At 35.3% G+C, this 27,531-nt stretch overlaps 1 protein-coding gene across 1 annotated transcript; it reads left to right on the top strand.

Annotated features, from left to right (window-relative positions):
• The first annotated feature begins 2,004 nt into the window (after positions 1 to 2,004).
• MYCT1 (MYC target 1) lies at positions 2,005 to 26,955 on the top strand. The gene is made up of 2 exons (XM_079147608.1): positions 2,005 to 2,168; positions 24,547 to 26,955. Exons 1-2 carry the CDS (start codon positions 2,120 to 2,122, stop codon positions 25,056 to 25,058), a joined length of 561 nt encoding a protein of 186 aa, XP_079003734.1. The 5' UTR covers positions 2,005 to 2,119; the 3' UTR covers positions 25,059 to 26,955.
• Positions 26,956 to 27,531: the final 576 nt, after the last annotated feature.

Below are 27,531 nucleotides of genomic sequence, written 5' to 3'. Positions count from 1 at the left end.
AGAGACCTGCATCAAGGGAGCAAGTCCTGTGAATTCGGAGTGAAGAACAAACCTGCAAATGTACGGCTTCTGCAGAACTCGTGTCTGAGGACCAAACTTTTAAAATAACCAACAGTAGAAAAGCAGACCTCACATTTTTTGTAAAGATAAAAATCAACTTCCTGTTATGGCATGACAAGTCATGGGATTTGAAAATCACATAGACATAAACACTCACTGCCCTGGATCTCTGCCAGGGAAAAATACGAATCCTCACCAAGCAAATTGCACGCACAGATAAGAGCTAAGTCTATCAGCAAGCTTGTAACAAGCGAGAGAAATATTCTGGGTCACAAATGGACAGAAAACATCATCTCTTCAGGGTTTTGGCTGGTTTCTGATTATCTGCAATAGTGAAAATTTATTGGTAGAAAATCTCTAGGTCTAAACATGAAACAATGAAAGGAAGTCTCAGCCTGCATCCCACCCCTGAGGCCAAATGAGCTCTTTCAGCACCAGAGGCCAAGGGAGACAAAGCCAGTAGCAGAGTCCTGAATTCCACCAAGAAATGCGGTCTGAAGAGCTCTTTATGAAGTTATCCACGTTTTGGAAATTAGGATTTATTAAAATTAGCAAATCTTAACAAAATAAGTACTTAAAAATATTTTCAGTAATTGAACAATCCTGCTTTATGTTTCTGGAGAGTAAAGAAGATAGTATTTCAATACTCTTATCCAGATTGTAGTTTTCTTAGAAATAACATTTGCTTTCAATTTTCTATTTTTATGAGTTTGTCAATAATATCAAGAAGGGAATATAACTGTTGAAATATGAGCCATCTTTGTATTTTTTAATAATAGATTTTTAATTCATTGGATTATATGGTAATAATTATTTGCTCAGTGTATCCTACAAAATGTTTTGTTACTCTTTCAGATTGCTGATTGTGTATTTTTAAGTTTCCAATAAATTTATAGGTAAGTGGATAAAAATTGAGAGAGTGGAAACAACCTCATTTTTGAAGAATTGGGACAACATAAATTAACACGTGTTTTTTTTCTGACTTTCTTAAAACTTTTCAGGAATATTTTAAAGACTTTGTAAAGATGATTATGCCTTCACACTCAACTATATTCTAGTGACTTAGGGTTATTGCAAGAGTCATGCAAGAGTTTGTGTTTGCGTTCCTCAAGGATTGAGAGAACCTGATTAGTAGAGGCATTTTAGTGCAGTTATTAAGTTCACTTTGGCACTGGTATTCTTGCTTCCAGTGGGTCCCCAATGTCAGAGGATCCAGGTTAAAGCAGTAAACACTCATGGACAAAGACCTGAAATTTCCACTAACCTTCATCTCCTGAAAGGGTTTGTGCAACTCTTTGCTATGTGGCTTTCTCAGGTCTCTCCCTGAGATCACTGTACTCCTGGCTGTAGCACTTAGCATTCTTTAGTAATTGAAAGTTTTCCACTTGTTTCCTCTACCTGATTTTAAATGGACTCCTTCATTGTAGAAACTATCTTTTTCATATTTAAGTACCAAAGGACTTTTCAAAATTATTATGCAAAGTAGGGGAAGAGCGAGGCTAAGAATTTTAATAAGTAACAGAGATTTTAATAAACAAATGGTGTCAGGCAAACTTAATTGTACTTAAAAAGAAAATGCAATTCTAAATAGCTACCCTCCCACTCCTGTTCACTCTATGGCTTTGATCTTCGAACATTGGAAAGCAGTCTGTTTCTCAGTCCTACATAACTTTAACAGAGACCACAGTAGCTGGGCTTTGGAGTCTTCCTCAGTATGTTAGCAGGGTGGGGAAACACCAAGATAAAGAGTCACTTGTCCCAAAGCTACTGGAGGTGACTGAGAGGAGGGTACTCAGTAACTCAGCTGAGGAAATGACGGAGAAGGAAATTGTTTTGTGTCTAGGGCAGTGTGTGGAATTCCAAGATAAGAAAAACAGTTGCTAATTTGAGTATAAAAGCAGGAAACATGATACACTTTATTTCCTTTTATGCAAACACTAGTATATGAGGGGTTGTGTGAAAATAATTTTTCTCTCGCTGAACCACAAAGACATAGACTGAAACAGCTTCTTTTGGACATACTGGCTTTTCTTTCTATCTTCTCTTTCTTGTGGATATTATGGCTAATAACACAAGTTTAGGGAGTCCATGGCCAGAAAACTTTTGGGGTAAGGTATTTCCTTTAAACATTTTTTTAATTTAAATTTAGACACATAGCAATGTAGTGCCTAGTTTCTGACAACACTGGAAATTGCTGAGACATATTGTTTACTGTAAACCGATTATGTCAAGTTTTCATAGATTTACTGCAAGAACTGTATTCATATAAAATGTCTGTGGAGTGAGTTACAGAGACATTAAAGAATCTGGACAACATGTATAGATTTTGGTTGGTGTTACAAAATGTAATTAGAAAACAATGAGAATTTTGAAAATGAGGATGAAAAAGAAAAGAAATATCAGATGGAAGTAATTGCTGTTTGGAATATGACAGAATGGATTTTGTTGGAAAAATTGTATAGTACTTGTGTAAAGGTTGTGGATTATGTATTTTATTGAATGAAAGATTTTCTACAGAGGTTTTGTAACTTAAGTTGTCAATGTTATACCTTGTAATTTCCAAAGTGAATCTAAATAACAACTCTATACTTGAATGAATTTAGAGCATGACATATAAAATACAGAATTTTTTGCATATAATTATTTTATATGCAAATATTATATTGTATGATAAATTTATGATTTTAAATATAAATATACAATATCATTCCATATATGAGACACGTGGAATATATGGAATAGTATATGGGAATAAGCTCATCTACATCATTCCAATGCTATCTCAGAGAAAAGAGGACCAATACCAAGGTGGTTTTTGGTTGAATTCAGTCATTCTAAGGGTTTTGAGTGTCCCCTAATGCTGACCTTAGAGCAGGAGGGGCTGAAATCAAAACTACCTGTCACTACAGGGTCAGGGAAGAAAAGCTAGGACAGGAAATCGACCTGTGTCTTGGGTTCAGAGAAATTTAAAAATAAGGGGACAGTTTCAGTTACATCCAAGAAAAAAGGATTTAAAGGAAAAAATGGAGTTTATGAAAAGATCTATAGCTCAATTCACATGCTCAAAACAAGTTTTTAATCCTCTCCAAAAAGTATTTCAGACTACTATTGTGATCCAAAGTGAGGCTTTGAGAATTGTCAGGTGAAAAGTGAATGACAGTGTCTGACTGTCCCCAGTTGTCAGGTCTAGTTGACCCTCATTACAGAGATCTGCACCAAGGGAATTAACTTTTCTATCAATAACCATTTATGTTTGCTTCAAGCCTAAACAGAGATTTAATGATGAACATCTTGATAAAACTAAATAATAAAATGAGGGAGAAGAAAATGAATTACGTGTGTATATTATAGAAAATGGCTTTAGTAATAGGTTATTCTATGTAGATACCAAGAGACAGCAACCCTTTGAACCGTGGAGTCTAATTAGTTATTTGTGACACTGTTCATTGCTGTCCTCATTTACATATTAAGCAAACATGCAAACCACATGCTGAAAATAGCTAGAAATGTGTCTTAACTAAACACTTCAATACAAAAATGAGCAATTGTACAAATTATTCAAAAGTAAAGTAACTCATATTGCAAAAATTAATATGTGAAATCCAGATCTAATTTTTCAAACCATAATTTAAGATTTACTTAAGGAAAATAATCCATTATCTATTGAATAAAACATGAATAATAATCATTAAGATAAACCTGAATTAATAAGAGAATGCTTAGTTGGAGTTCATCCCTTCGTCTTAAAATTTGATATTTTTAATAAATAGATCTGTGCTTAAGAGGAAATGTCAATCCTTTTTCTTGGCATGTGAAAATAATGGAAATTATTCCTTTTTCTTGGCATGTGAAAATAATGGAAAATACATGGAAAAAAGAAAATTGAGAAGAAGCGTTGCATTTGTAATTATTAAGATCCAATGGAAATATGGAAAATTGATATAATGTTTGATTACTTAGGGAGAATAGGTAAAAGATTACAGTATTATTTCTGGGATAAAAAGTAATAAGTATAAAATGCAAATATGAGTGCAAATATATAACATTAAAGCATTTTCTAAGTTACAAATGTCAATCTTCTTATTTTCTTTTCTATTTTTTCCCCTAAATTGATACTGATTTTGGACATTGACTCCTTAAAAATATTATTTTACAATCTTGTAAGTACTGTGCATTGTAGTGCCTTGTTTATTGCTTCCAAAGATAGTTGTCTGCTTGGCACTCTGAATTCAGAAAACAAAGTAAAAACAGCTTAGAAAAGCATAATTATACCCAGAACCATAAAAGTTTCCCAACCTTAGCATATTTAAGGCACCTAAGAAGTTGTCTTCCAAATATAACTTTCCTGGTTTACTTTAAGAAATGTCAAAAAAAAAAGGCAACAAGATAATGATACCATAATATTACCAATAATGATGGTTTGCATTTTTGTAGATATTATCACCTAAACTTGCTGAGCACTGTGCAAACAGCAAAGTCATGAGGACCAGTCTCGGCAACAAAATTGGCCCGAGAGTGACAACCCACCTTGCAGTTTCCGCCTTTTCTTTCTTTACTGTGCTTCCCTTCTCCATAAACCTTCCTCCTAAAAGCAGCAGGAAATATGGCCCATGAGAGTTGGCTATGCCCTGCTCTCATGAAACAGGAGACAAATGTCATCAAACACAGTTATTCTCCTAGTTCTTAAGAGTCCCACACAAGACATAGCTTTGGCTGTACCTGCTATCTGGTCCTGCTTTTTTGCGGAGAGCAGGGGATTGTTCCTCTTCAGCTAGCACTGGGAACAAACTTGGGGGATGGTATTGATATGTAGGAGTTTGCATTTATTCACCTGTTTTAATCCTCACCAAAAATGCAACGTTTCTTTCAAGATGTTTACATTCTTGGAGGTGATTAAGTATGCAAATATGTATGCACATTCATTACCATTTTATCATATATTATCTTTTTAATGGATAGAATGGCAATGGATATTTACAGGAGTTTTAAAATATATGGTGAAATGGTCCTAAATCCTTCTTATAAGGAAATGGAACATTACTGGTTCCTGGAAAGGTAAGATTCAGATAGGGTGGTAATTCTAAGAGCATTCTGATCATTCCTTTTTCATTCATTCTCATTCAGCTCACACTCAGAAACACTGGCCAGCCATATCAGACAATGTGTTAGGAGTCAGTCACATAAATAATGCATGGTTTGAGAAATTCAGGGAGCTCAGGAATAATGTTATCAGTAAACATGCAGGAGTAGAATCCTCAGGCATGTTTGTGAAGAAGTAAAGGGCTGACTAGGATTGTCATCTTTGGAAATTACTGGAACATAGTTGAAAAGCAGGTTGAAGGTAGATTTTAGTAAGATGTTGAGTACCAGTGTAAAAGTTTGACCTGATTTAACTGCAATCACTTGCAACTTACTGGCTTCAAGCCTCCTCATGTTCCATCTCTCTAGGATTTTTGTCAAAGGTTGGAAAAAGGATGTGGGGGTGACAGAGATCATATTCTATATTTTATAACATACTAGAGGAAAAGGACCTTTGGTTCTTGATCAAGTTCTGGCCTCTGCTGACATCTACTGACAAGTGTTTCTCAGCAGCTTTGGGGCATTGTTCTTTCCCTTTCTGCCTTCTCTGCTGAAGTTCTTACTGCAAAATCTGGCTTGCAGGATCTGTGCAACATTTGCTGACAGCGTGGGTCTTCCTTCCTACAAATCCCTCAGGTCTCCTGGTCCTCTTTCAGGTGCTCTTCTCTCGGTCTCAATGGCACAGAAACAGGTTTTTAATTTTTAATATCAGGAGCCTGGAGGGAGGAGCACTAAGCCCCTTCTCTGAAACCCTCACTGGTCGTGTACTACATAATCTTTTTCTTTCTCTTTCTGAAACCCCTCTTTCACTGCTCATGAAAACTGACTCATAGGCCATGTTTTATTCTTCCTAACATTGTTTATAGTAAACAGGTATGTTCTTGAGTTCTTCAGGTTTTTAGCATTTTGGAGTTGAAACAAAAACTTTCCTCTCTCAAAATACCTAGTTATTGCAGTAAAAATGCTGGTTTTCAAAACTATGATTCTTTTCTCTATATTTCACAATTCATTTAGTAATTTTAAAGTGAAGCATTGACTTTTTCTTTGCTTGCTAGTGGTCTTAAACTTCTCTGAGGTAATTGAATGGAAAGAAGGACTGAGAACCAATTTGGGGGAGTTAAGTATTGTCAAAGGGAGGAATCCTTGTCTAAGAACTGAAAATGTTATTCCTCAGCCTGTAGAGAAATCACACTTCGGGGATCTACCCTGTAGGTGGGAACAGTGTGTTCCCACAGCAGCGAGGGGACCAGGCTCTGGACTGAAGGAAGTCCTCTCCCAGATAGCAAACAAATGGTGCACATTCCAAAATCACCTCAATTGAAATTGTAAACAGCTTTCAACAATTATGCATCATTAAAATGACACATTAACAATTATGAATATCAACAGCCTGTTAATTATTTCTTCATCTCAGTTACTTAGAAAGTTTGAAAAATGAGAGTTTACAAATGCTGGTCCTGAAAATGGCTGTGTCTAAATTATCTAGAAAGAATTATGATGACTTGTCTCTCACTGAGCTTCAGGAGCTGAGATTATGGTTCCGTAGGTGTGAAGGAGCCTATGTACTCCACTGTTTAGTGCATCTGAGGTTTCAGAATTCAGCACTGAAATTTCTGAGAATTGTCTTTTCTTCTTTATCACCTTGCTAAATGTTGATGTCCGTGTTACACACCCTCATGAAGCAAGTTGGGAAGCAGTCCTAAGTTTTCTATTGTCTGGACAAGTTTTAGTAAGATTTTCATTGTTTATTTTTAAGTGTTTGAAAAAAATCATCAGTACAATCATACTGCATTTTGGACCACATTAACAATAGTGACCACTCAGATGTCCATTGAGTCTTCTGTTTGTTATGGCAGCCAATGTTTTCTAGGAATTTGCCTATTTAAGTCAAATGTTCAAATATTTTGTGTAAAACTTGTTTATGATATTCTCTCATGTTTTCCCAACACTTTATCATTGAAAGTTTAAACATACAAAAACATTTGAAAAACATTGCAGTGAGCTTATTGGTTCTGTGCCTGGCTTATTTCACTTGCTATAATATCCTCCAGATCCATCTATCTTGTTGCAAATGAGAGGAATTCCTCCTTTATTTTTTAAGATTAAATAATAATATTTGACCATTATATGATATTCTTTTACATATATACACACACATATCACATGTTGCTTAACAGGGATACATTCTGAGAAATGCAATTTTGGGCAATTTTGTCATTGTGCAAACACCACAGAAGGTCCTTATACAAACAAAAATGGCTACAATATCACTAGGTGATATAACTTTATGGGGCCATTGTCATATATTGAATTTATCATTGACCCAACATCACGTAGACAAATGTATTTGTGTGTCTATATGTGTATGCATTCATGTGTCATGTTTTTTATCCATTAATCCAACCATGGACATGTAGGTTGATTCCGCACTTTGACTATTATGATAATGCTTCAGTGAACATGTGAGTAAGGATATCTCTTAGAGATACTGATTTTATTTCCTTGAGATATATAGCCAAAGGGATTGCCTGAATTATATAGTGATTCTACAATTAGTTTTGAAGAAATTCCATATTGTTTCCCTAATTGTTATACAAATTTACATTTCTTTTTTTATTTGTTCTTTTTGGACATACATGACAATAGTGTGTATTTTGACATATAACATATACATGGAGTATAACTTATTCTAATTAGGAGTCCATTCTTGCAGTTGTACATGATGTGGAGTTTTACTGGCTGTGTATTCATATGTGAGCATAGGAAAGTTATGACCAAATTATTCTATTGTCTTTCCTATTCTCATCCTCATTTCTGACAACATTGTGTAAAGCTTCCCTTTTCTCTACATCATCCTCACTAACATTTTCACCAACAGATTTTCTTGTACCTATTGACCATTTTTGTCTTCTTTGGGGAAATGTCTATTCAGGTCCTTAGCCCATTTCTAAGTCATCATTTGTTTTCATGCCACTGAGTTGTATGAATTCTTTATATATTTTGGATAGTAATCCCTTACAGGATCTATTTTTTGCAAATACTTTTTTTTTCCAATTTCATAGGTTGTCTCTTCACTCTTGCTGTTTTTCCTTTGTTGCGCAGAAGCTTCATAGTTTGATGCAATCCCTTTGTCTGTTTTTGCTTCTATTACCTGTGCTTTTAATGTTATATTTTAAAAAATCATCGCACAGACCAATGTCAAGATACTTTCCCTAAGTTTTCTTCTAGGAGTTTCATGGTTTTAGGCTTTACATTTAACTGTTTAGTCTACTTTGAGTTCATTTTTTGTATATGGTATAAAGTAGGTCATCCCATTTCATCCTCCTGTGTGTGGGTATTTGATTTTCCAATTATCTTTCTTGAAAAGATTGTCCTTTCCCCATTATGTGTTCTTGATATCATTGTCAAGTATCAGTTGACCATAAATTCATGGATTTATTCTGGGATCTCTATACTGTTCACTAGTCTATATGTCTGTTTTTATCCTAGTAATATATTGTTATGATTACTTTAGCTTTGTAGTATATTTAGAAATCAAGGGTGAAATATCTCCAACTTTGCTTCTCTTGCTCCTTTGTATATTCATACACAATTTGTTGTAGTTTGGATCTTAAATGTCCTCCAATGGCTTATGTTGTAAAAGCTTAGTTTCCAATCTGTGTTTTTGTTGGAAAGTGGTGGAACCTTTAAGAGGTGGGGCCTAGTGAGAGGTCTTTGGGTCATTAATGGATAACCTTGAAGGAAATTTTGGAAACCAGGTATCTTCTTTGTCTCTTCTTTCACTTCGTGGCCATGAAGTGAGCTACTTCGCCATACCAACAACTCCTGCTATGTTGTGCTGCCCTCTACTCCCACCAGAGATCTAAAAGCAATGGGTCTTCCCACTCATGCACTGAAACCTCCAAAACCATGAGGCAAAATAAAACTTTTCTCTTTATAAGTTGATTTGACTCAGGTGCATACTATAGTGATAAAAAACTAACACATAATGTAAAATAATTTGCAAAATGCCACAAGAAGCCTGTTGATTGAATTGGTTGAATCTGTAAATAAATTTAAAGACAGTTAGTTGACTTCTTAACAATATTGAGTTTTACATTTCACAAAAGTAATATATTTCTCCATTTATTTAGGCCTTGTTTTATTTCAGCAATATTTTGAAGGTTTGGGTGCAGAGATCTTACCTATCCTTTGTAAAAAAAAGTATCCCTGAGTGTTTTATGTTTAATGATGCTATTGCAATTTTGTAATCATATTTGCCAATTACTTGCTATTATATAAAATATTTTTATATATTAGACTATTTTGCAATTTTGCTCAATGTGATTTACAGTAATATTTTAGAATGATTAGGATTTTCTACATAAAAAAGGTAATAGATTTATTTATATTCTATACCAAATTCTTTATATCATAAAAATACATATGTAAAATATGCATAATTATAAACCCCATATGAAAATACTTTAATTTTTCTATAAATAGCAATATATATATTATGTATACATACATACTTAATATATATTAAAGATTAAGGGGGAAAAGTCTTTTGAATATCCTGATACTGGTCCCAGAATTACTAATTCCTTTGAAGAGCCCTGTTTTCACCTCTTGCCATTTTACTCAGCCTGAGCTTTCTGTGGCATACTTGTTCGTGAGGCGTCCTAATGGACTTGAGTTCATGCTGCCCTGAAGACTGTCCACCTCACTGTTACTCCTAAGGGATGTTATTGTGGGAGAGAGAATTCCAAATTGACCACTTTTTAATCACTTTAAAATATTGTTTCTTATTAGAGGTGAGCCGTTACTCAAATAATGATCTCACTAATGTGATGTGTTATTATTATTTCCAAAGATTTTAAAAATATGTGATCTTGAGCTATTATGTGCATAGGCTTGGTTCTTCATAAATTTTTTCTGCCTGGTGTTACCAAAACTCTAGATTTGTAGATTATTTCTTTCACACATTTTGAAAAATTTCAAACTTATTTATTTGAAGATTTTTCAGCTTTGTTCTCTTTTCTCTGTTTCTGGGATTATAATTTTATCTCTCTATATGTATTGTTTTATGAATCCTAGAGATTCTATTATTTTTTACTGAAGTTTTTTTTTTATCTATTCTTAAGTTAGATTATTTCTATTAATATAAATTTAACTTTATTGACTCTCTCTACTACCTTAATTTCAATGTTAAATTCATGGAGTGATTTTTTTTTTTTTTAGTTCCAAAATATCCATTTGGTTCTTTGTCTCAGAGTTTTAGAGTTTCTATTTCTCTGCTGGGATTTCTTTCTCATTCTTTATGAGTATTTTACTTTATATCACTGAATATAGATGTATGTGTTGTTTTAACATTGCTGATTCTAAAAACTGAGTCTCTTAGAGTTTGTCTTTGTTGACTTTTCTATTGAGAGTGGGTTACATTTCACTGTTTCTTCCTGCGTCAAATAATTTTATTTTGTATCCTGCACATTTTAAGTGGATTCTTTATTATCCTGTGAAATGTTTTCGTTTGTTTGTTTTCTAAGTTATTTTCACAGGCAAATAACTCTGAGGAACTACAACTTCAAAAATCTTTTGCATAGCAGTTCAAATCTTAGCATTATGGTTTGGATATTAAGTGTCCCCACAAAAGCTCATGTTAGATAATGCAGGAATGTTCAGAAATAAAATTATTATATTATGAGAGCTATAATCCAATTGGTGGATTAATTCATTTAATGGATTGATTATTTGAATGGATTAATGGGTAGTGACTATAGACAGATGGGATGTGGCTGGATGAAGCAGGTCACTGAGAAGTGCCATTGAGGATTATATATCTTGTCCCTAGCTTCTCATTCATTCCCTACCCACCCTTCTCCTGCGTGTGTGTGTGTTGTGTGTGTGTTTCTGCCTGCCCTGAGTTGAACAGCTTTCCTCTACTATGCCCTTCCACCATGATGTTTTGTCTCACCTCAGGCCCAGAGCAAAGAAGTTAGCAAACTGTGGATTGAACCTCTAAAACCATGAGATCGAAATAAATTTTTTCTCCTATAAGTTGTTCTTGGTAGGTATTTTGGTCACAGTGGTGCAAAGCTGACTAATACACTCAGTTTAGTCTAGCTTGCCTGCTTTTTCTCTAGCTGAATTGTTTGTTATATGCCCTGAATATATGTGATTTAGGAGTCAGCCATAGCTTTGGGAAATAAATTTTATCAATTACAATTTGGGGATCATTTTCTCTAAATTTCTTTTTTCCAGAACTTATTTCCCATTCTCATTCTGTTAGCACTGATTAATAAAATCTCTGTCCTCTGTGTCTTAAGATCAGAAATAATGCAAATTTTCAGATGTGGTTCTACCTGCCCCCATAATTCAGCCTGAGCCTATTCTCAGGTTAGAAGCTTCAACAGACAGAAAACTTGTCCAGAGCTTATTGATCTTTTTCTTCCACATATCCTCTCCTCAATAACACAGGCAAACATTTGGCCATTCTTCAGTGCCTTTAGGTAAAGCTCTTTTTCTTGTATTCAGCGTTTATTGTCATTGTACTTGCAAGGGTCAGCTCCTAAAAGTTTCCCGGAATCCTATCTTTCTTGGATGTTTCTGTTGCTTATGTCATCATTCCAATGTCACCAAAGCTTCATTCTAATATTGGTCTGTCTGTCTGTGTCTCTCTCTCCCCCTCCATCTGGTCATTCCTGTAGTAGTTTATTAATTTTTTTCATGGAAATCACATTTTGTTTTGAAAAAATTTTCTGCTTATCTTTTTATTTTGCTTCTTTAGATTCTGCTTTCTCATAATTGTCTACCATTCTCTACTTATATTTATATTCAATTTATTGATCTTTTGTTATCTCCTTTGAATGGATGCTTAAAACATTGATAGCATTGCCTTTTTAATGATATGTATCTAAAATTACAAATTTTCTTCTGAATGTGGCTTTAGATGCCTCTCAAATACTTTGATATTTCACATTTAAAGTATAATACAGTTAATTATTTTCATCAGATATTTTTATATGATAATTTTCATAGATTACCCCAATTTTTAACTTATTGCATATTTTTAACATACTGATTCATGGTTATTTTAATCTTTGGGTCTGGGAATTCTAATTTACTTTTGAAGTACTGGGGATTGAACCCAGGGTCTCATATAAGCTAGGAAAGCTCTCTACTACTGCAATACATTCAATATTTTGATAACTGAATATTTTCCCATTGTCATATCACTTTTTTGGTTTTTGTTCACTTGATTACGCTTCTTGGAAAGCATTTTAATATATCATTTATTTTCCCTCTGGCAGCTACTTATGGGAATTTCTTCTTAGTTTAATCTGGTACAAATGTACCTTTCTGTTTTTGGTCTTCCTTTTCTTCTTCTCCTTCTCTCCTCCTTCTCCTCTTCCTCCTCCTCCTTCTTCTTTTTATGAGTTTCCAATAGCATAGAGATTAAAATACTATACATCTTTATTTTATGAAATCTTTATTTTATACAAATATTATGTACTTAGTCTCAGTGGTTTGATTCAAGTTAGCCCAACATACACAGAAAGGGTTTGTGCCACTTGTTCCTTTTGAATTTGTCCTCTACTCTTGCAATACTGGTCACTAATTATATTCAGAATATTGCTTGTTCCTTATGATATTGGTGAAAACTATTTTCAAATCCTCCACGACCTTGTTTATTTGCCTACCACCTGTACATAAAAGGACATCTCAAATTTTATTTCTTTCATGAAATCTTTTGCTAACCACTCCAAATACTAGTTACCCTCCTATCTTTCAAATGTATTGATACATGGACCATAATAATTACATACCTCTCTTACGGTTTGAATATGTGGCGTCCTCCAAAAGCTCATGTGTGAGACAATGCAAGAACTTAGATTGTGAAGTGTGACCTAATCAGTGTAATAATCCATTGATATGAATTAACTGGGTGGTAACTGTAGGCAGATATGGTGTGACTGGAGGAGATAGGTCATTGCAGGTGAGCCTTTGGAGTTTATATTTTGTCTCCAGTGAGTAGATCTCTCCCTCTCTCTCTCTCTCTCTCTTTGCTTTCTATTGCCCTGTCCCGAGCACTTTTCTTTCACCATGCCCTTCTGTCCTCATGCTTTGCCTCACCTTGGGTACAGAGCTGTGGAGTCAGCTAACCATTGACTTAACTTCTAAAACCAAGAGCCAAAACAAACTTTTCCTCCTCTGTGTTGTTCTTGTCTTTTGGGCACAGCAATGAAAAATCTGACTAAAACAACCTAATTTACTTACTTTTTTAAAAATTTCCATTAATGGGGAAATATAAACGAAAATCAAGAACATCGATTTTTCATGAGGTGGGATCAGATACTTTCAGATAGAGTGGACAAGGTAGACCTCAAAGAGAAGATTATATGTAAATGAGAAACCTGAAATTAACCACATGAAGAGCTAGGGAAGAGCTTTTAAGAACACATTACAACCGTGCAAGGCCCTAACTTAGGAGCACATAGCTTGTGTTTATGAAACAGTGAGGAAAGAAGAGTGGAATAAAGCTGAGTGACCCAGAGGAAAAGTAGAAGAGATGAACTCCAGTCATTGGGGGCAGGTACTGTCAAACAAGGATTTTTAGGCCAGTTTTAGCAGTTTGCTTTTGCTCTGGGAGAAGCGGAAGTCTTAGAACAAGAGAGTGATATGATTTGACTCACATTTTGAGAAGCTTGCTCCTTTTACTGTATGGAGAAAGGACTGTACCACTGGAGAGACATCAAGGATGGACACAGAAAACCGGTGTGGCAGTGGTTCAGGAGCACACGGTGGTCACTTGGACCAGAGGAGTAGCAGAGTAGATAGAAGATATGGAATTCTGAGCTTTTCGTAAAACTAAATCAAATAGGATTTTCCAGTGGAAGAGACGAACAGAAAATTCTTATTCTTTGTTTAACTTATAATTAATCAAACTTACATGCCCTAAATAGTATTCTCCTTTAAAAACTCCTTTCATTAAATGTCTCCCTGCTGTTGGAACCATCCTCCTATACACTTTTACGATACCGTGAGCTTCATGGCACTTTGATCAAAGGTGAGATTATGAGTCTCATAACTGCAAAGGGTTTTGACTATTGTTTTAATCAATGTTCCATTCCATTGTCTCTTATAAGTCACTTTCAGATGTTGGAATGATTCAGCTCCAGGCCACTAGATGGTGGCCTCCACTAACTCTGAATAGCAATTGATGGACTTTGAAGTACTCATTATATTAACTGAAAACCCATAATCAATTTTATAATCTTACGATTGAATAGTACTTAGTAACTGTTACTCGGTCAAGAAGGGAAAATAACTTAAGTTATGGCAGAATTCACTGAGAGCGTTTTACATGCAAGACACTTACTCTTTGTACAGAAACAAAATTATAAAGTTTAATTTATCTGGTATATCTAAATAATGTCAGAGTTTTCTTTCTTTCTTTTTTTTTTTTTTTTTGCCTTTTGCCTTTTGCCTTCAGAGGAGCAAAGTAATACAGGTAATAAGACCAAAGTAAGTGTTTGGTCTCATTAATATCATTATCTTGAAATTATAAGAAATTACATGATTCCTTTTTTTTAACCCTGAAGTTATTGAGAAATAAGAAGGCTCATACTTTTCAAAGAAGCAGCATCTGCGCCAATGATTTTATTTTGGGAGGTACAGTTTAATCTATATTAGGTTTTTAGAAAAGTTCCTAAGGTCAAAACCTGCCAGAATGGATTTATGTGTATGAAAATGTTGAAGTTGTATGATCAGTAGAAGCATTTTTCACAATATGTTGTCTGCGATCTACAGTATAGGTGGGTCAAAAAAAAAAACCATTAACTATAGTTAAATGAAAAGATCCCCGGAATAGGCTGTATTTCAGTTATGACTTTTAACCTTGCTTTCTTACTGCTTTTCTGCATTTTAAACTTATTTTTGCAGTTTGGACTTAATGGAGTCTAACAAGATAATCTTTTTGCCTTATATCTTAAGTAGTCTTCAAAACTCTTATGTCAACATTCTCATTTATAACTGTGTAAAAAATTCTGCATGCAGAGAGAGGGTGTAAGACTCACTCTATAGGTTAGGAAGTAAAGTTCACGATGTGCATACTCCACTTGACAATTACTAAGCAAATCCATAGACCAAAGGCAACATGTTTTCCTATCTAATTGTTATGGCTCTGTAGCTTCATCTTATCCTATTTTACATTCATTCGAAATTTAAATTGCATATTTTAAATATATATATATCATTTCCATGACTCTCATGTATATCTTAAATTTGTTTACTCCTTTCTGATATCAATGTAACCCTGTAATCAATGGTATTTTTAGTTATTTCCCCACATCTTGAGCACAGACAATAGAGTGTCACAAATAAATATTATCAAGTCACAGATAATGATAATTTAAACAGATTGTCAAGTTGTTCTCCCGGAAATATGGCTCTAGTTTTAGTGTCAACAATAATGTTCCTTTTTACTCATAAAACTGAAATATTTCATAAAAAGGCTGGGGTGATCCCAACAAGTTCTTTTAGTGATTTTCCCTTTGGCGTTTGGATGTTACCATCGTTTTATTACATCAGAAAAATAATATATTTTGGAAACAGTCAACATATATAAATATATTTCTCACTCAACATATTTTTGTTACCTTTGCTAATTTTCGCAATTGCTTTAATAGTTAAGAAATTACTTTCTCTTAATTGTATGTTTCAAAAGTTTCTAATTTTTTTTTTTTTACCTGATACCAACACTTGCTATAATTCCACTATTCATAGCATTTAAATCATGAATATTTTATTTGTCAGAAGAATAGAGTTGAGAGTCACAGGGTTATACTGAGACTGTGTAACCAAGTTCCTGTAACCTTTAAATGCTGCTATTGGGTAACTGACTCTTATTTCTCCTTTCATTTTCTGATTTAACTTCATTTTGCTGAAATAAAGTTAATCTCTCTCTTTAATTCATCCACTGTATCTCCTTCAATCTCGAACTATTTGGAATCTCCAGTCAGACCCTATGTAGATCTTAAGAAGATCTATATACAACAACAAGGGCATATATTTTGTGAATTTGAGTCTTAGTCTTCTCATTTTATATCACAAATGAGTGTAAATAATTGTCCTCTGGCAAGTGAATGGTGTTGATCAATTATTAAAATAAAATGTTAATTCCACCACATAAGCTTTCACTTTTGTTTCAATGCCTATAAAATGAGGAGAATGGACCAAGACATTTCAAGTAGTTTGTCTTACCTAAAATCCCATTTCTGTGAGTCCATATTTGAAGGTGATGATATTTAAAATCCTCCTCTGGAGGCTATTAAATCAGGAAACAGATCTGCAGAGCACACTGTGTGACTTGATTGCCATTTTCCCAAGAATGTTTTGTTCACAGAAGTCTCCCAGAGATTCTGACACTGAATTGATACAATCTTCAGGCATTTTATGTTCTTCATTTTCATTTTAGATTAATATTTTTATCTTATACTTTAGAAATAAAGAAGCAATTTAGCTACTAGTATCTCAGACTTACAGCCTCACTTGACCCCCTCATCCAGTATTTGACTATGGACATGTTAAGTACGCCTTTCAAGAGCCTCAACTACTGATTACATGGGAATAACACTAGCATTTCCCTTTTGGGAAATTTAAGCATTAGGTGATATGATACACTTAAAACAGTTCCTGGAACCTTTACATACTAGGCTGGGAATAGTTATTTCACAGAATAGATATGAAGATTAAATTTGAAATTAGAAACCATGCTATTTAATAACATAATTAATTAAATCAAGCATTTTAAGTCCTTTGGGTATAAAGCAAGGAGTGGGATAGCTGGATCAAATGGTAGGTCCATTCTAAGCTTTCTGAGGTGACGCAGTTAAATCAATGCTCACAGCAGCTCAGTTCACAATAGCTAGATTGTGGAACCAACCTAGATGCCCTTCAATTGACGAATGGAAAAAGAAACAGTGGTATATATACACAATGGAATATTACTCAGCCACAAAGAAGAATAAAATTATGGCATTTGCTGGTAAATGGATGAAGTTGGAAAATATCATGCTAAGTGAAATAGGCCAAGCCCCAAAAACCAATGACTGAATGTTTTCTCTGATAAGTGCATGACAATATATAACAAGGGGGAGTGATGGGGGGAAGAGAAGAATGAAGGAACTTTGGATGGTGTAGAGGAAAAAGGGGTGGGAGGGGGTGGGGATGGAAAAACAGTAGAATTAAACACAGTATTACCATATATATATATATATATATATATATATATATGATTACTGAATGGCATGAATATACATTGTGTACAACCATAGAAATGAAAAGTTGTACCCCATTTGTGAAAAAAAGTAAGCATTATATTTATAAATTATATTTATTCAAACAATCATTAATTTTTTAAAAATCAAGATTCCAGTGAAACCTTTGTGGGTTTGAAATACTGGGACTTCACACTTAGAAGGAGCTCATGGTCTGCCTACTAGTCTCTCCATGTATTTCGTTACTTCCTGTTCAGAAGCAAAACATGCACATGGACCATAGACACCCCATTAATTCATTCCTAATGGGAAGAAGATAAAATTTCCGAGGAATTTTTTTCATACTCTTCAATTAAAATGTATTTGATAATTAACTGATGGATTCTCTGGGGGAATCAACTTTTCTATGAATAAATAAACTTTCTAAGGACAGTTGATCACTTAATGGCATCAAATAACAAATTAAGTCAATTTTCTCTCACAAAAATAAACATTGTCAGAAACTCTCTGAAAAAAGGTAAAGCTAGTTACGTCTTAACTAAAGCACCATAGGCAGAAAAATACCTGCACTCATGTAGTTACTTGGAAGGAAAACAGAGGACTTGGTCATATGAAGTACTTGAAGAGTTCTTGATTTTTGTTTACTTCTTTTCTAGATCATTTCATTAAGTTCAGCAAGGACATTTTTCAGTGAAATACAAAATTTATGTCATGACTACAAGTAACAAAAGACAAAGGAAAACTAGTATCAATTATTACAATACAATTAAAAGTTTGAGTAAATCTCTTTTCTCATAAACTATTATTATGTAAAATGATGCATGCATCCAAAGCATCGTGAGGTAAGCAGATACTAAAGATTTTCTAAAACATTCTGATGTAATCTGTTTATTAAATTATTACTTAAAAATAATGATTCAGGATTTTTAGGAGAAAGAACCCCTAAGTCTCAGTTCACCACCACCTCAAAATGTCTTATTTCTAGTGTATGAGATAGTATCATGCTTCAGAATAATTTTTTCATGAAATGTTTATTTCTATGCTATATTTATTTTGATCTCTAATGCTCCATTTTACACTCTTACTTTTTTTTCTGAATACAGTTTAAAAATAATCTTTTGCCTCATCTCTCCAGTCTTATATAGAACTCAAATTGATACGTAAAAACATGAGAATTGTACATATTAATGGAGACTTTTTTTTTTTTTTTTTTTTTTTGTGGTGCTGGGAATTGAACCCAGGGCCTTGTGCTTGCAAGGCAAGCACTCTACCAACTGAGCTATATCCCCAGCCCCGAGACATATTAATGGAGCATTGTGTGATGATTCTATATATGCATACATGATGTAATGTTCTAATCAGGTTAAACATATGTGGTCCCTCAAAAATTCATCTTTTCAATGTGGTGAAAACTTTCAAAATCCTTTCTTCCCGTTTTTTGAGACGTACAGTACATAATCAGAGCTTCTTACTCTTCTTGTCTAACTGTAATTTAGACCAATTTGTCAACCTCTCCCCAGCCTGCCTTCCCCTCCAGCAGAGTTTTTACTTTCTCTTGACTTTGGGTCTCTTTTAGGAAATGCTCATTCATATCCTGTGTTTTTTTCCTTCATTCATACAACTGTTTATTTAAATTCCTTTGGATTTCATTGAGCTTTTAAAAAAATTACTGTTTTGAATACATTTCATCCACTTTGATATCTTTGGAATCTGTTGCTATGGAATTATTAACTTTAGCAGGTATCATGATACCTTGTTTTTCTTGTTTATTTGTGCTTCTATGTTGAGATTTGTACATCTGTTGGGAAAGACATCTCTTCCTCTCTTAGGTGAGGGCATGCTTAATAAGCAACCTTCTCCTGAAATTGTGTACTGATGTGTTGGCTTGTTGGGTAGTGCTGAATTTGATTCCAACTGGATTTCATAGTCAATATCCCTGTGGCTTCTTCTGCTGTGATTAGGGGATTTTGACATGTATACCATGTAGGAGACTGAAGAACTTGTTTCCTCTGTAAGACAAGCAAGAGACAGGTCCCTCTAGTCTCTAGTAGTTCAGGCAGGTGGGGTATAGACAGCAGATTAAGCAGGGTGCACCCTCTGTGGTCACTCTTACAGTGGGGGATGTTTTAGGCAGTGTTGTGTCACGGTGATGCAAAGGAAAAATTTTTGGCTCACAGTTTCATAGGTTCATTCCCTGGGCCAACTCCACAGCACTGGACCAGAGCTCAAGGTGAGGTAGAACATCATGGCGGAAGGCATGGAGGTGGAAAGCAGCTCAGGACATGGCAGCTAGGAAGCAGAGAGAAGTCCACCCACCAGGAACAAATATAAACCCCAAAGGCTTGCTCCCTGTGACCTACTTTATCCAACCATACTCTACCTGCCTACAATGACCCACAGTTAATCCATTCAAGTGGATTAATCACTAATTGGGTTACAACTCTCATAATACAATCATTTTAGCTCTGGACATTTTTTCATTGTCACACACATAAGCTTTAAGGGGACTCCACATATTCAGACCATAACAGGGGGTTTCTTCAGGTACTGTTGATATTGGTTGTTACTTGAAAGTCATTCTAGTATCGACTTTTCCAATAGTTGTGAAGGGTTTGAAGCATTTGTCCTCTGTTTACACACTGGTGCAGAACTTGGTGTTTGACTGAGAGATGCAGATATTGGGGGAGCATTCCCCCGCCTCTGGCCCTGTAGCACTCACTTCAAGTCTTGTCATCAATGTATGATCTGATGGGGGGGTGACCAGTTAGAGAACCTTGACAGACGTGGTGTCCACAGAGCTTGAGTTATTTCTCCCTGCTACTGCAGTATGGAAGTCCAGGGGTGGGCTCTCATAGTCCCCCTGGCTGGGCTGCATTGGTCGGGGGAGTTGCCACTCCTTTTCTTTAAGTTAAAGTATTCTCCAAGGTTTGAGGGGGACTACGTCTTGAGTGGAGCAAGGTGCCATTCCTCAACCTGGCTGGGAGTGTGTTCTTGGCAGAGCACCTGCCCAACATGGGCTAAGTCTCTGGCTTGATCCAGTGCTATGAAGAAAAAGAAAAACCAAAAACCACAATAAAATAAAACACCATCAATCTCTCACCATGCACGAAACTAAATTCAAAATGGATTAAGGACCTCGGAATCAGACCAGAGACCCTGCAGATTATAGAAGAAAAAGTAGGTCCAAATCTTCACCTTGTTGGTCTAGGATCAGACTTCCTTAACAGGACTCCCATAGCACAAGAAATAAAAGCTAGAATCAACCACTGGGTAGATTCAAACTAAAAACCTTTCTCTCAGCAAAGGAAACTATCAGCAATGCGAAGAAAGAACCTACAGAGTGGGAGAATATCTTTGCCAATCATACTTCAGATAGAGCACTAATCTCCAGAATCTATAAAGAACTCAAAAAACTCTACTCCAAGAATTCAAATAATCCAGTCGACAAATGGGCTAAGGAAATGAATAGACACTTCACAGAAGAAGATCTACAAGCAATCAACAAACATATGGAAAAATGTTCAACATCTCTAGTAATAAGAGAAATGCAAATCAAAACCACCCTAAGATTCCATCTCACCCCAATTAGAATGGCGATTATCAAGAATACGAGCAACAACAGGTGTTGGCGAGGATGTGGGGAGAAAGGTACACTCATACATTGCTGGTGGGGCTGCAAATTAGTGCAGCCACTCTGGAAAGCAGTGTGGAGATTCCTTAGAAAACTTGGAATGAACCCTCCATTTGACCCAGCTATCCCACTCCTTGGCCTATATCCAAAGGACTTAAAATCTGCATACTACAGAGATACAGCCACATCAATGTTCATAGCTGCTCAATTCACAATAGCCAGATTGTGGAACCAACCTAGATGCCCTTCAATTGATGAGTGGATAAAGAAACTGTGGTATATATATACAATGGAATATTACTCAGCCATAGAATGATAAAATGATGGCATTTGCAGGCAAATGGATGAAATTGGAGAATATCATGCTAAGTGAGATAAGCCAATCTCAAAAAGCCAAAGGACGAATGATATCGCTAATAAGTGGAGGATGACACATAATGGGGGGGAGGGAAGGGTTAGTGTTAGGGTTAGAGTTAGGGTTAGGGAGGGGGGCAAGTATGGAGGAAGGAAGTACTGTATAGAGGGTAAAGAAGGGTGGGAGGGGTGGGGGGAAGGGAAAAATAACAGAATGAATCAAACAACATTATTCTATGTAAATTTATGATTACACAAATGGTATGCCTTTACGCCATGTACAAACAGAGAAACAACATGTATCCCATTTGTTTACAATAATAAAAAAAAAATTTAGAATTCAAAAAAAAAAAAAAAAGATAAAACACTATCAACAGCCACAACACCAAAAATAGAGGAAAAATCAAGTAGACTAAATAAAAAAAACTTAAAAAAACAACAGTAATAGAATTTTGAGGAGGGAAAAGAGAAAGAAAAATAATTTAAAAAATTTTAAAAGGAGAAGAAAGAAAGCAGGTGAAAAGTTTTTAAAAAGGTCAATAAATGGTGAAAAGGGGAAGAAAAATGAAAGATACAACTTCCTGTGGCTCTTTTCCATTATTTATTTTCTGGCTAACTTGAAGTTTGGATGTTCATAATTAGACTGAAATTATAAATCATATTGTATGATTTTATTTGTCTGTTTTGTTGTTCTCTACCTTTTTTTTTTTTTTTAAAAGAAATGTTGGAAAATGTGATTTTCATGACTGTCATTGCCTTGGCAATTCAGAATTCCTAAAATTTCTTTTGAAGCAGAATTTTAGTTTTTGAATAAACTATTTGAAATTTTGACTGATAGCTAAAGTTAATTAGGAATCATACTGAACTACCAATAAGGACGACCTTAATGTGGACTATATTTATTTGCTTTCTTTTTTTTTTTTTCCTTCTAAAAACCCTAAAACTGTGATTCAATTTTTTTTGTTTATGAGAAAGATTTTGGAATAACAATTCTAGGCCTAGAAAATCTGTCTTAAATAATCTTATAATTCTGAAATGATCATGCTGTTTTGAAGAACATATTTAGATTTGGTATTAATCATTGGTTTAGAGGGCTTTGATTATAATTGTTTGTGAAGATAATCACAAGAGAAGATACCATGAACAATGCCTTTCCACATGACATGGATGTGTCATCATACGGTACAAGGTCACTAAAATTACCCTAAGATTAGGCAGAGTGATTATGCTCATGTATTTGTTAAGTCATCTTGCTATTTCTGTCTTCTGGATTTTCTATTTATTAGCATAGATTGCAATAATAACATGGAAAGAACTTTGGCGATCAGAAAATCTAACTCCATCATTTAAAAAAAATACTGAAATCATGGAGTCTAAACAAATTCCCTACAAATCACATGATGGGGTTAGATCTGCATTTGGAACCTTGTATTAGTGAGCTTTTGCTCTCTATAATCTACCCCAAATCATGGTGATCTAAGACTCATAATTCTTTGGGTTGAAGATTTGAAATAAGATCAACTTGAGGATTTTCTGCTGATTTTCGTGCTTAGTTGGTGAACTAACTAGCAACCGATCACTCTAGAATTACCCCATTCACTTGTCAAAGACAGTAGGCCCTTGACCAGAGCAACACAGGAACCCAGGTCATGTTTTTCTGACACCAGTGGGCCAGCTTGTCCTTATCCACATGTCCACAAGGGAAGAGTTCTCAAGCATAGCAAGAGAGGGGGATGGAAGTCTCCTGCAGCTTAGGAATGAACTTGCGAGCCTTCGATTGTACTGTATTCTTTTGGTCAAATTGAGTCACATCCCAGCTTTGATTCAGAGAGTGGGAAAACAGACTATCTCTTACTGGGAAAAACAGCAAAATATTGTAAGCCACGCCCAATCTTGTAGCCCAAATTAGTTAATTCCTAGACCATGGCTCTTTCAGCACAGAATCCCTAGGTAAGCAATTGTTTCTGTACTTAACAGTAACTCACTTTTGTCCAGTAAATTTAGCAGCCGTCATCAAAGAGGCGATACTTAAAATAGATTAAAAGTTGTATCCAGATATGAAGAAAATCACATGGAAAAGCACAGTGTTTTAGAGAGAAAGGCAAGCTTGGGGACAGTGAGAAAAAGACCATGGCTGCATGAGATTGAGGGGGTGGAGGGGGGGAAATATGGTCATTAGTGAGACGGAGGGGTCTTTTAGCAGGAGGGTTTTTCCACTTAAGGTAGGGAGGGGTTCAGATATTGTGTTTCATTCAACATGATTTTACCTAGCTTGCATGAGGCCCTGGGTTCCATCCCCAGACACACACACCCACGAACACACACACACACACACACACACACGTTTTTACTTTGCAAGAAGCAGTTAAGATGGCATTTCTATCTGGGAAAAGGAGAGACTTCTTTTTTTTATTTTTTATTTGCTTTTTTGCCAGGACAGGACATCTGAAAAAAACAAATGCAAGTTCTGTGAATTGGAGGATCCAATTATGTATGTAGAAGAGACTGTGTGGACATTCAGGGGGCAGGAATTTCATAATCACAATAAGGACGTGATAGCAGCCTGACCTGGAACCCAGATGCTGCACAGTCATATCATCATGGAGTCAGAGATCCATGAGATGGTCTCCGAGTTCAGGAAATAAGACATCAATCAGTCAGCTCTCCGAATGGTTCTGTCCCAGTACTTCCTGTCTCAGAATGAGCACAGGAAGTGAGGCATGTGAAGAAGGCAGGTGGGAGAAATGAATGTGATTGAGGGAAGCAGACAGAGGAAAAGGCACAGTGACCCTGAAATTCTTTATCAGTTGGGCACACTGGTTACAATTGTAAATCAAAAGGAAATGATCTTTGAACAACATTTGCAAGTCTAAATAAATGATGAGCTGAAGGGTGACCTTAGTGAAACGATTTTTATTTCATAAAGTTGACAAATGGCATAAGCAACCTGGAATGCTACAGCAAAGGATGCCATTTGTATGTTTCTGTTCCGAAGAATGGAAGCACCAGCTTGCATTTGTGGTATCGTGTTGCACCATTTTTCTAATTCAAGTATGCTTCAAGTAATTGTTTCCCATGGATTTATGGTTTATACTCTGCCCTGCGTTTTTAATTGACTACTTACTTAAAAATCAATTCAGCTATTTGTTTTCTTTGTTTCAGAGGACCTTATAATGTCCTTCACGGTGTCCATGGCGATCGGGCTGGTCATTGGAGGATTTATTTGGGCACTGCTAGTTTGTCTGTCTCGAAGAAGAGCCAGCGCTCCCATCTCCCAGTGGAGTTCGGGCAGGCGATCGAGGTCCTCACACACCCACGGCCTCAACAGAACTGGGTTTTACCGCCACAGCGGCTGCGAGCGCAGAAGCAACCTCAGCCTGGCCAGTCTCACTTTCCAGCGACAAGCTTCCCTGGAGCTAGCCAATTCCTTCCCGAGAAAGTCAAGCTTCAGGGCTTCTACTTTCCATCCTTTCCTGCAGTGTCCACCGCTTCCTGTGCAAACTGAGAGTCAGCTGGTGACTCTGCCTTCTTCCAATGCATCCGCCCCTGTCAACACCGCCCACGGGCTGAGCCGACCAGACTTCCACTGGTCCAGCAGCAGCCTCCGGGTGGGCTTCTCCACGCCGCCGCCGCCTGCCTATGATTCCATCATAAAGGCATTTCCAGATTGCTGAGTAGGGTGCTCTCTTTCTTTTCCTTTTTCCTTTATCGTTTTTCCCTTTTTGTTTTTCTATTGAGAGGAAATCATAAATAGGCTAAACAGTTTTTTTGAGGGTTTGGACCAAATGACCAACGAGTTTCCAACTTGAATATGCTCACACAGGCTCGGCATTACAATGTGAAACACATTTTCTTTGGACACATTTTTTTCCATTTATTTCTTGCCAAAAAAAAAAAAAAAAAAAAAAAAACCTCCCAAATAGTTATATATTTATATACATTTGCATTTTATGTGAGGCCTATTAATTAAAGATAGTGATTCTAATCTGTGAATCCTCTATGATGTAATATATGTTTTAGATTAAAATAAATACTTCAGAGATGTTTAGTTTGCAATCCTCGTTCTCTTTCCCATAGGACTGTAAAGAGAAAAGAGTCACTGTGTCACTGTTTTAAAAAAATCTTCTAGCCTAAGGATTTCAGTTTTACTTCCTTTAGGATGACAAGTGGACCACAGAGTATTTTACAATCTTGGATTTTTTTTATGCATTTACATGGGCACAAAATGGCAGAACATTGGAGACTCTTAAGTTCCTTGATTCCATTCATTTATAAATGAGAGAATCAAAGAAAGCTGAATTCTGTTGGTGCTGCCAGATGCTCCAATTTTTTGACACCCTTTCTTCCAAGCTAAGGAGTTTATCTCCTCAATAATTATCATATTATTGAAGCAAAAATCCTTGACTTTTTTAAAATAAGGATTTAACTTCTTCACCATTGAAGTGACGTTGTTAGAGAAAGAACAACCACACATTCAATTAATTTGACCTAAAAGCAAACTGGGTTTGGCATTGAGCTCACATTTACCTTAAGGGATTAATTTTCTTTCTCAGACTTGGATCTAGCACGTGGAAAAGCACTTTATCTAGTGATCTTCTCTTGTAACTTTGCAGACAAGTAAGGATGAGTCACTGGGAGATAGTCTGTTATCAAATGAGATGCTACAACCCTGGAAAATTCTTCTTCCTGGATTGGTTCTTAGTCATTAGGCATCAACTCCTTTTCACTTCTCTGTGAATTACAATCACATCTTCTCTGAAGGGTCTTTGTGGAAGGGTGTTCTTTAAACCATGTGGTGTTCTTTAAGGAGTCCATGTCTACAGTGTCCACCTGTGTCCAAGAAGGGACATCCTTAAATGTGGGCACCAGAGAGCTTCAGTGACCAGATGTCAGTGGCTGCCCTTTGCATTTAAGGACAGGAAATCACTGGAGTATCATTCAAAAACTTTGTGGTGCATTTCTGAATAAGAAAGTTGTATGTAGGTATGTTGCTCTTTGTTTCTCTGGATGTTGGGACTTTTAATAAAGAAAACATACTCTCATTTTAGCTTTTGAAGCACAGTGGTCACAGCTAATTCATAGTGTCTAAACATAGCTTGAGAATGTAAAATGTTTTATATAGTAAAAGATTCCATATAGCATTTTTATTAATTTCATATAATTTTTATTATCCATTATTCCTCAAGGGAAATTTTTCTCCCTAATGTCTATAGAAAGATGCTCTCTAATTAAATATGCATACAAAGAAAGAAGGAAAGGGTAAAGAGAGAAAGAAGAAAGCAAATAAAAAAGGATGTTCAATTTCTTGTAAATGGGTTTTTTAATATGGAAATATAGAAGTTGCAATACAGCCAAGTAAGATTTCAGGGGAGCTTTATCTTAGTAACATGTCTCTTTTAACTTTCAAGTCATTCTTAATGTTTAACAGGAAAAGTAAGTGAAGCAAGTCTTTTTTTCTAGAATTTTTGTAGGGAATAAAATATCTGCTTAATATCTCTCAAATGTGGGAAGCCACAGCAGAAATCCTTTGGTGCATTTTAGTATCTGGCAGAATTATTGCCTGTTCCCCAGCCCCAGTTATAGAATTAAAAACAAAAAACAAAAAACGGGCATCTTACAAATATTGTGCATTGTATGAAATGTGAAATTAAAGGACAAACTGGAGACTTTTTTAGTTGTATTTTTTATTTGAAATGTTTTGTTGATTATGAAATAAAGCTAAGCTGATTTTAATTTTGATTTACAGTTTATTAATGAAAAAACGTCTATGAAATGAGAAGCAAGGAAATTATAAAATTGAATGAATCAGAAAGTCCTTTAGATAAAAAAATTATACTATGGGTTTGAACTTATTAAAAGTCATTGAATAAAATGTGTGATAGGGTATTCTTCATAAGTGAGCAGACCAAGATGCAATTCTTCTTATATAAAAATGTACAACAGAAAAGTGTGACAATGAATAACTTTAACATGATTTTATAATGAGTTAATGTAGAGAAGAAATTCATGAGTTTGTTTCAGAATATTTTGAAGTATGTTTAGCAATCAATGAAATAGTAGAAGGAAATGTTTTAAGATAAAAGGAATTGAATGAATTACAAAGGAAAATATTAATAGCTATGTTATTTTAAACATTCTGAAATCTGT

The sequence above is a fragment of the Sciurus vulgaris genome (genome assembly GCF_902686455.1).
Source record: "Sciurus vulgaris genome assembly, chromosome: 7".
NCBI lineage: Eukaryota > Metazoa > Chordata > Mammalia > Rodentia > Sciuridae > Sciurus > Sciurus vulgaris.
This window is presented reverse-complemented; position numbering and strand designations above follow the sequence as displayed.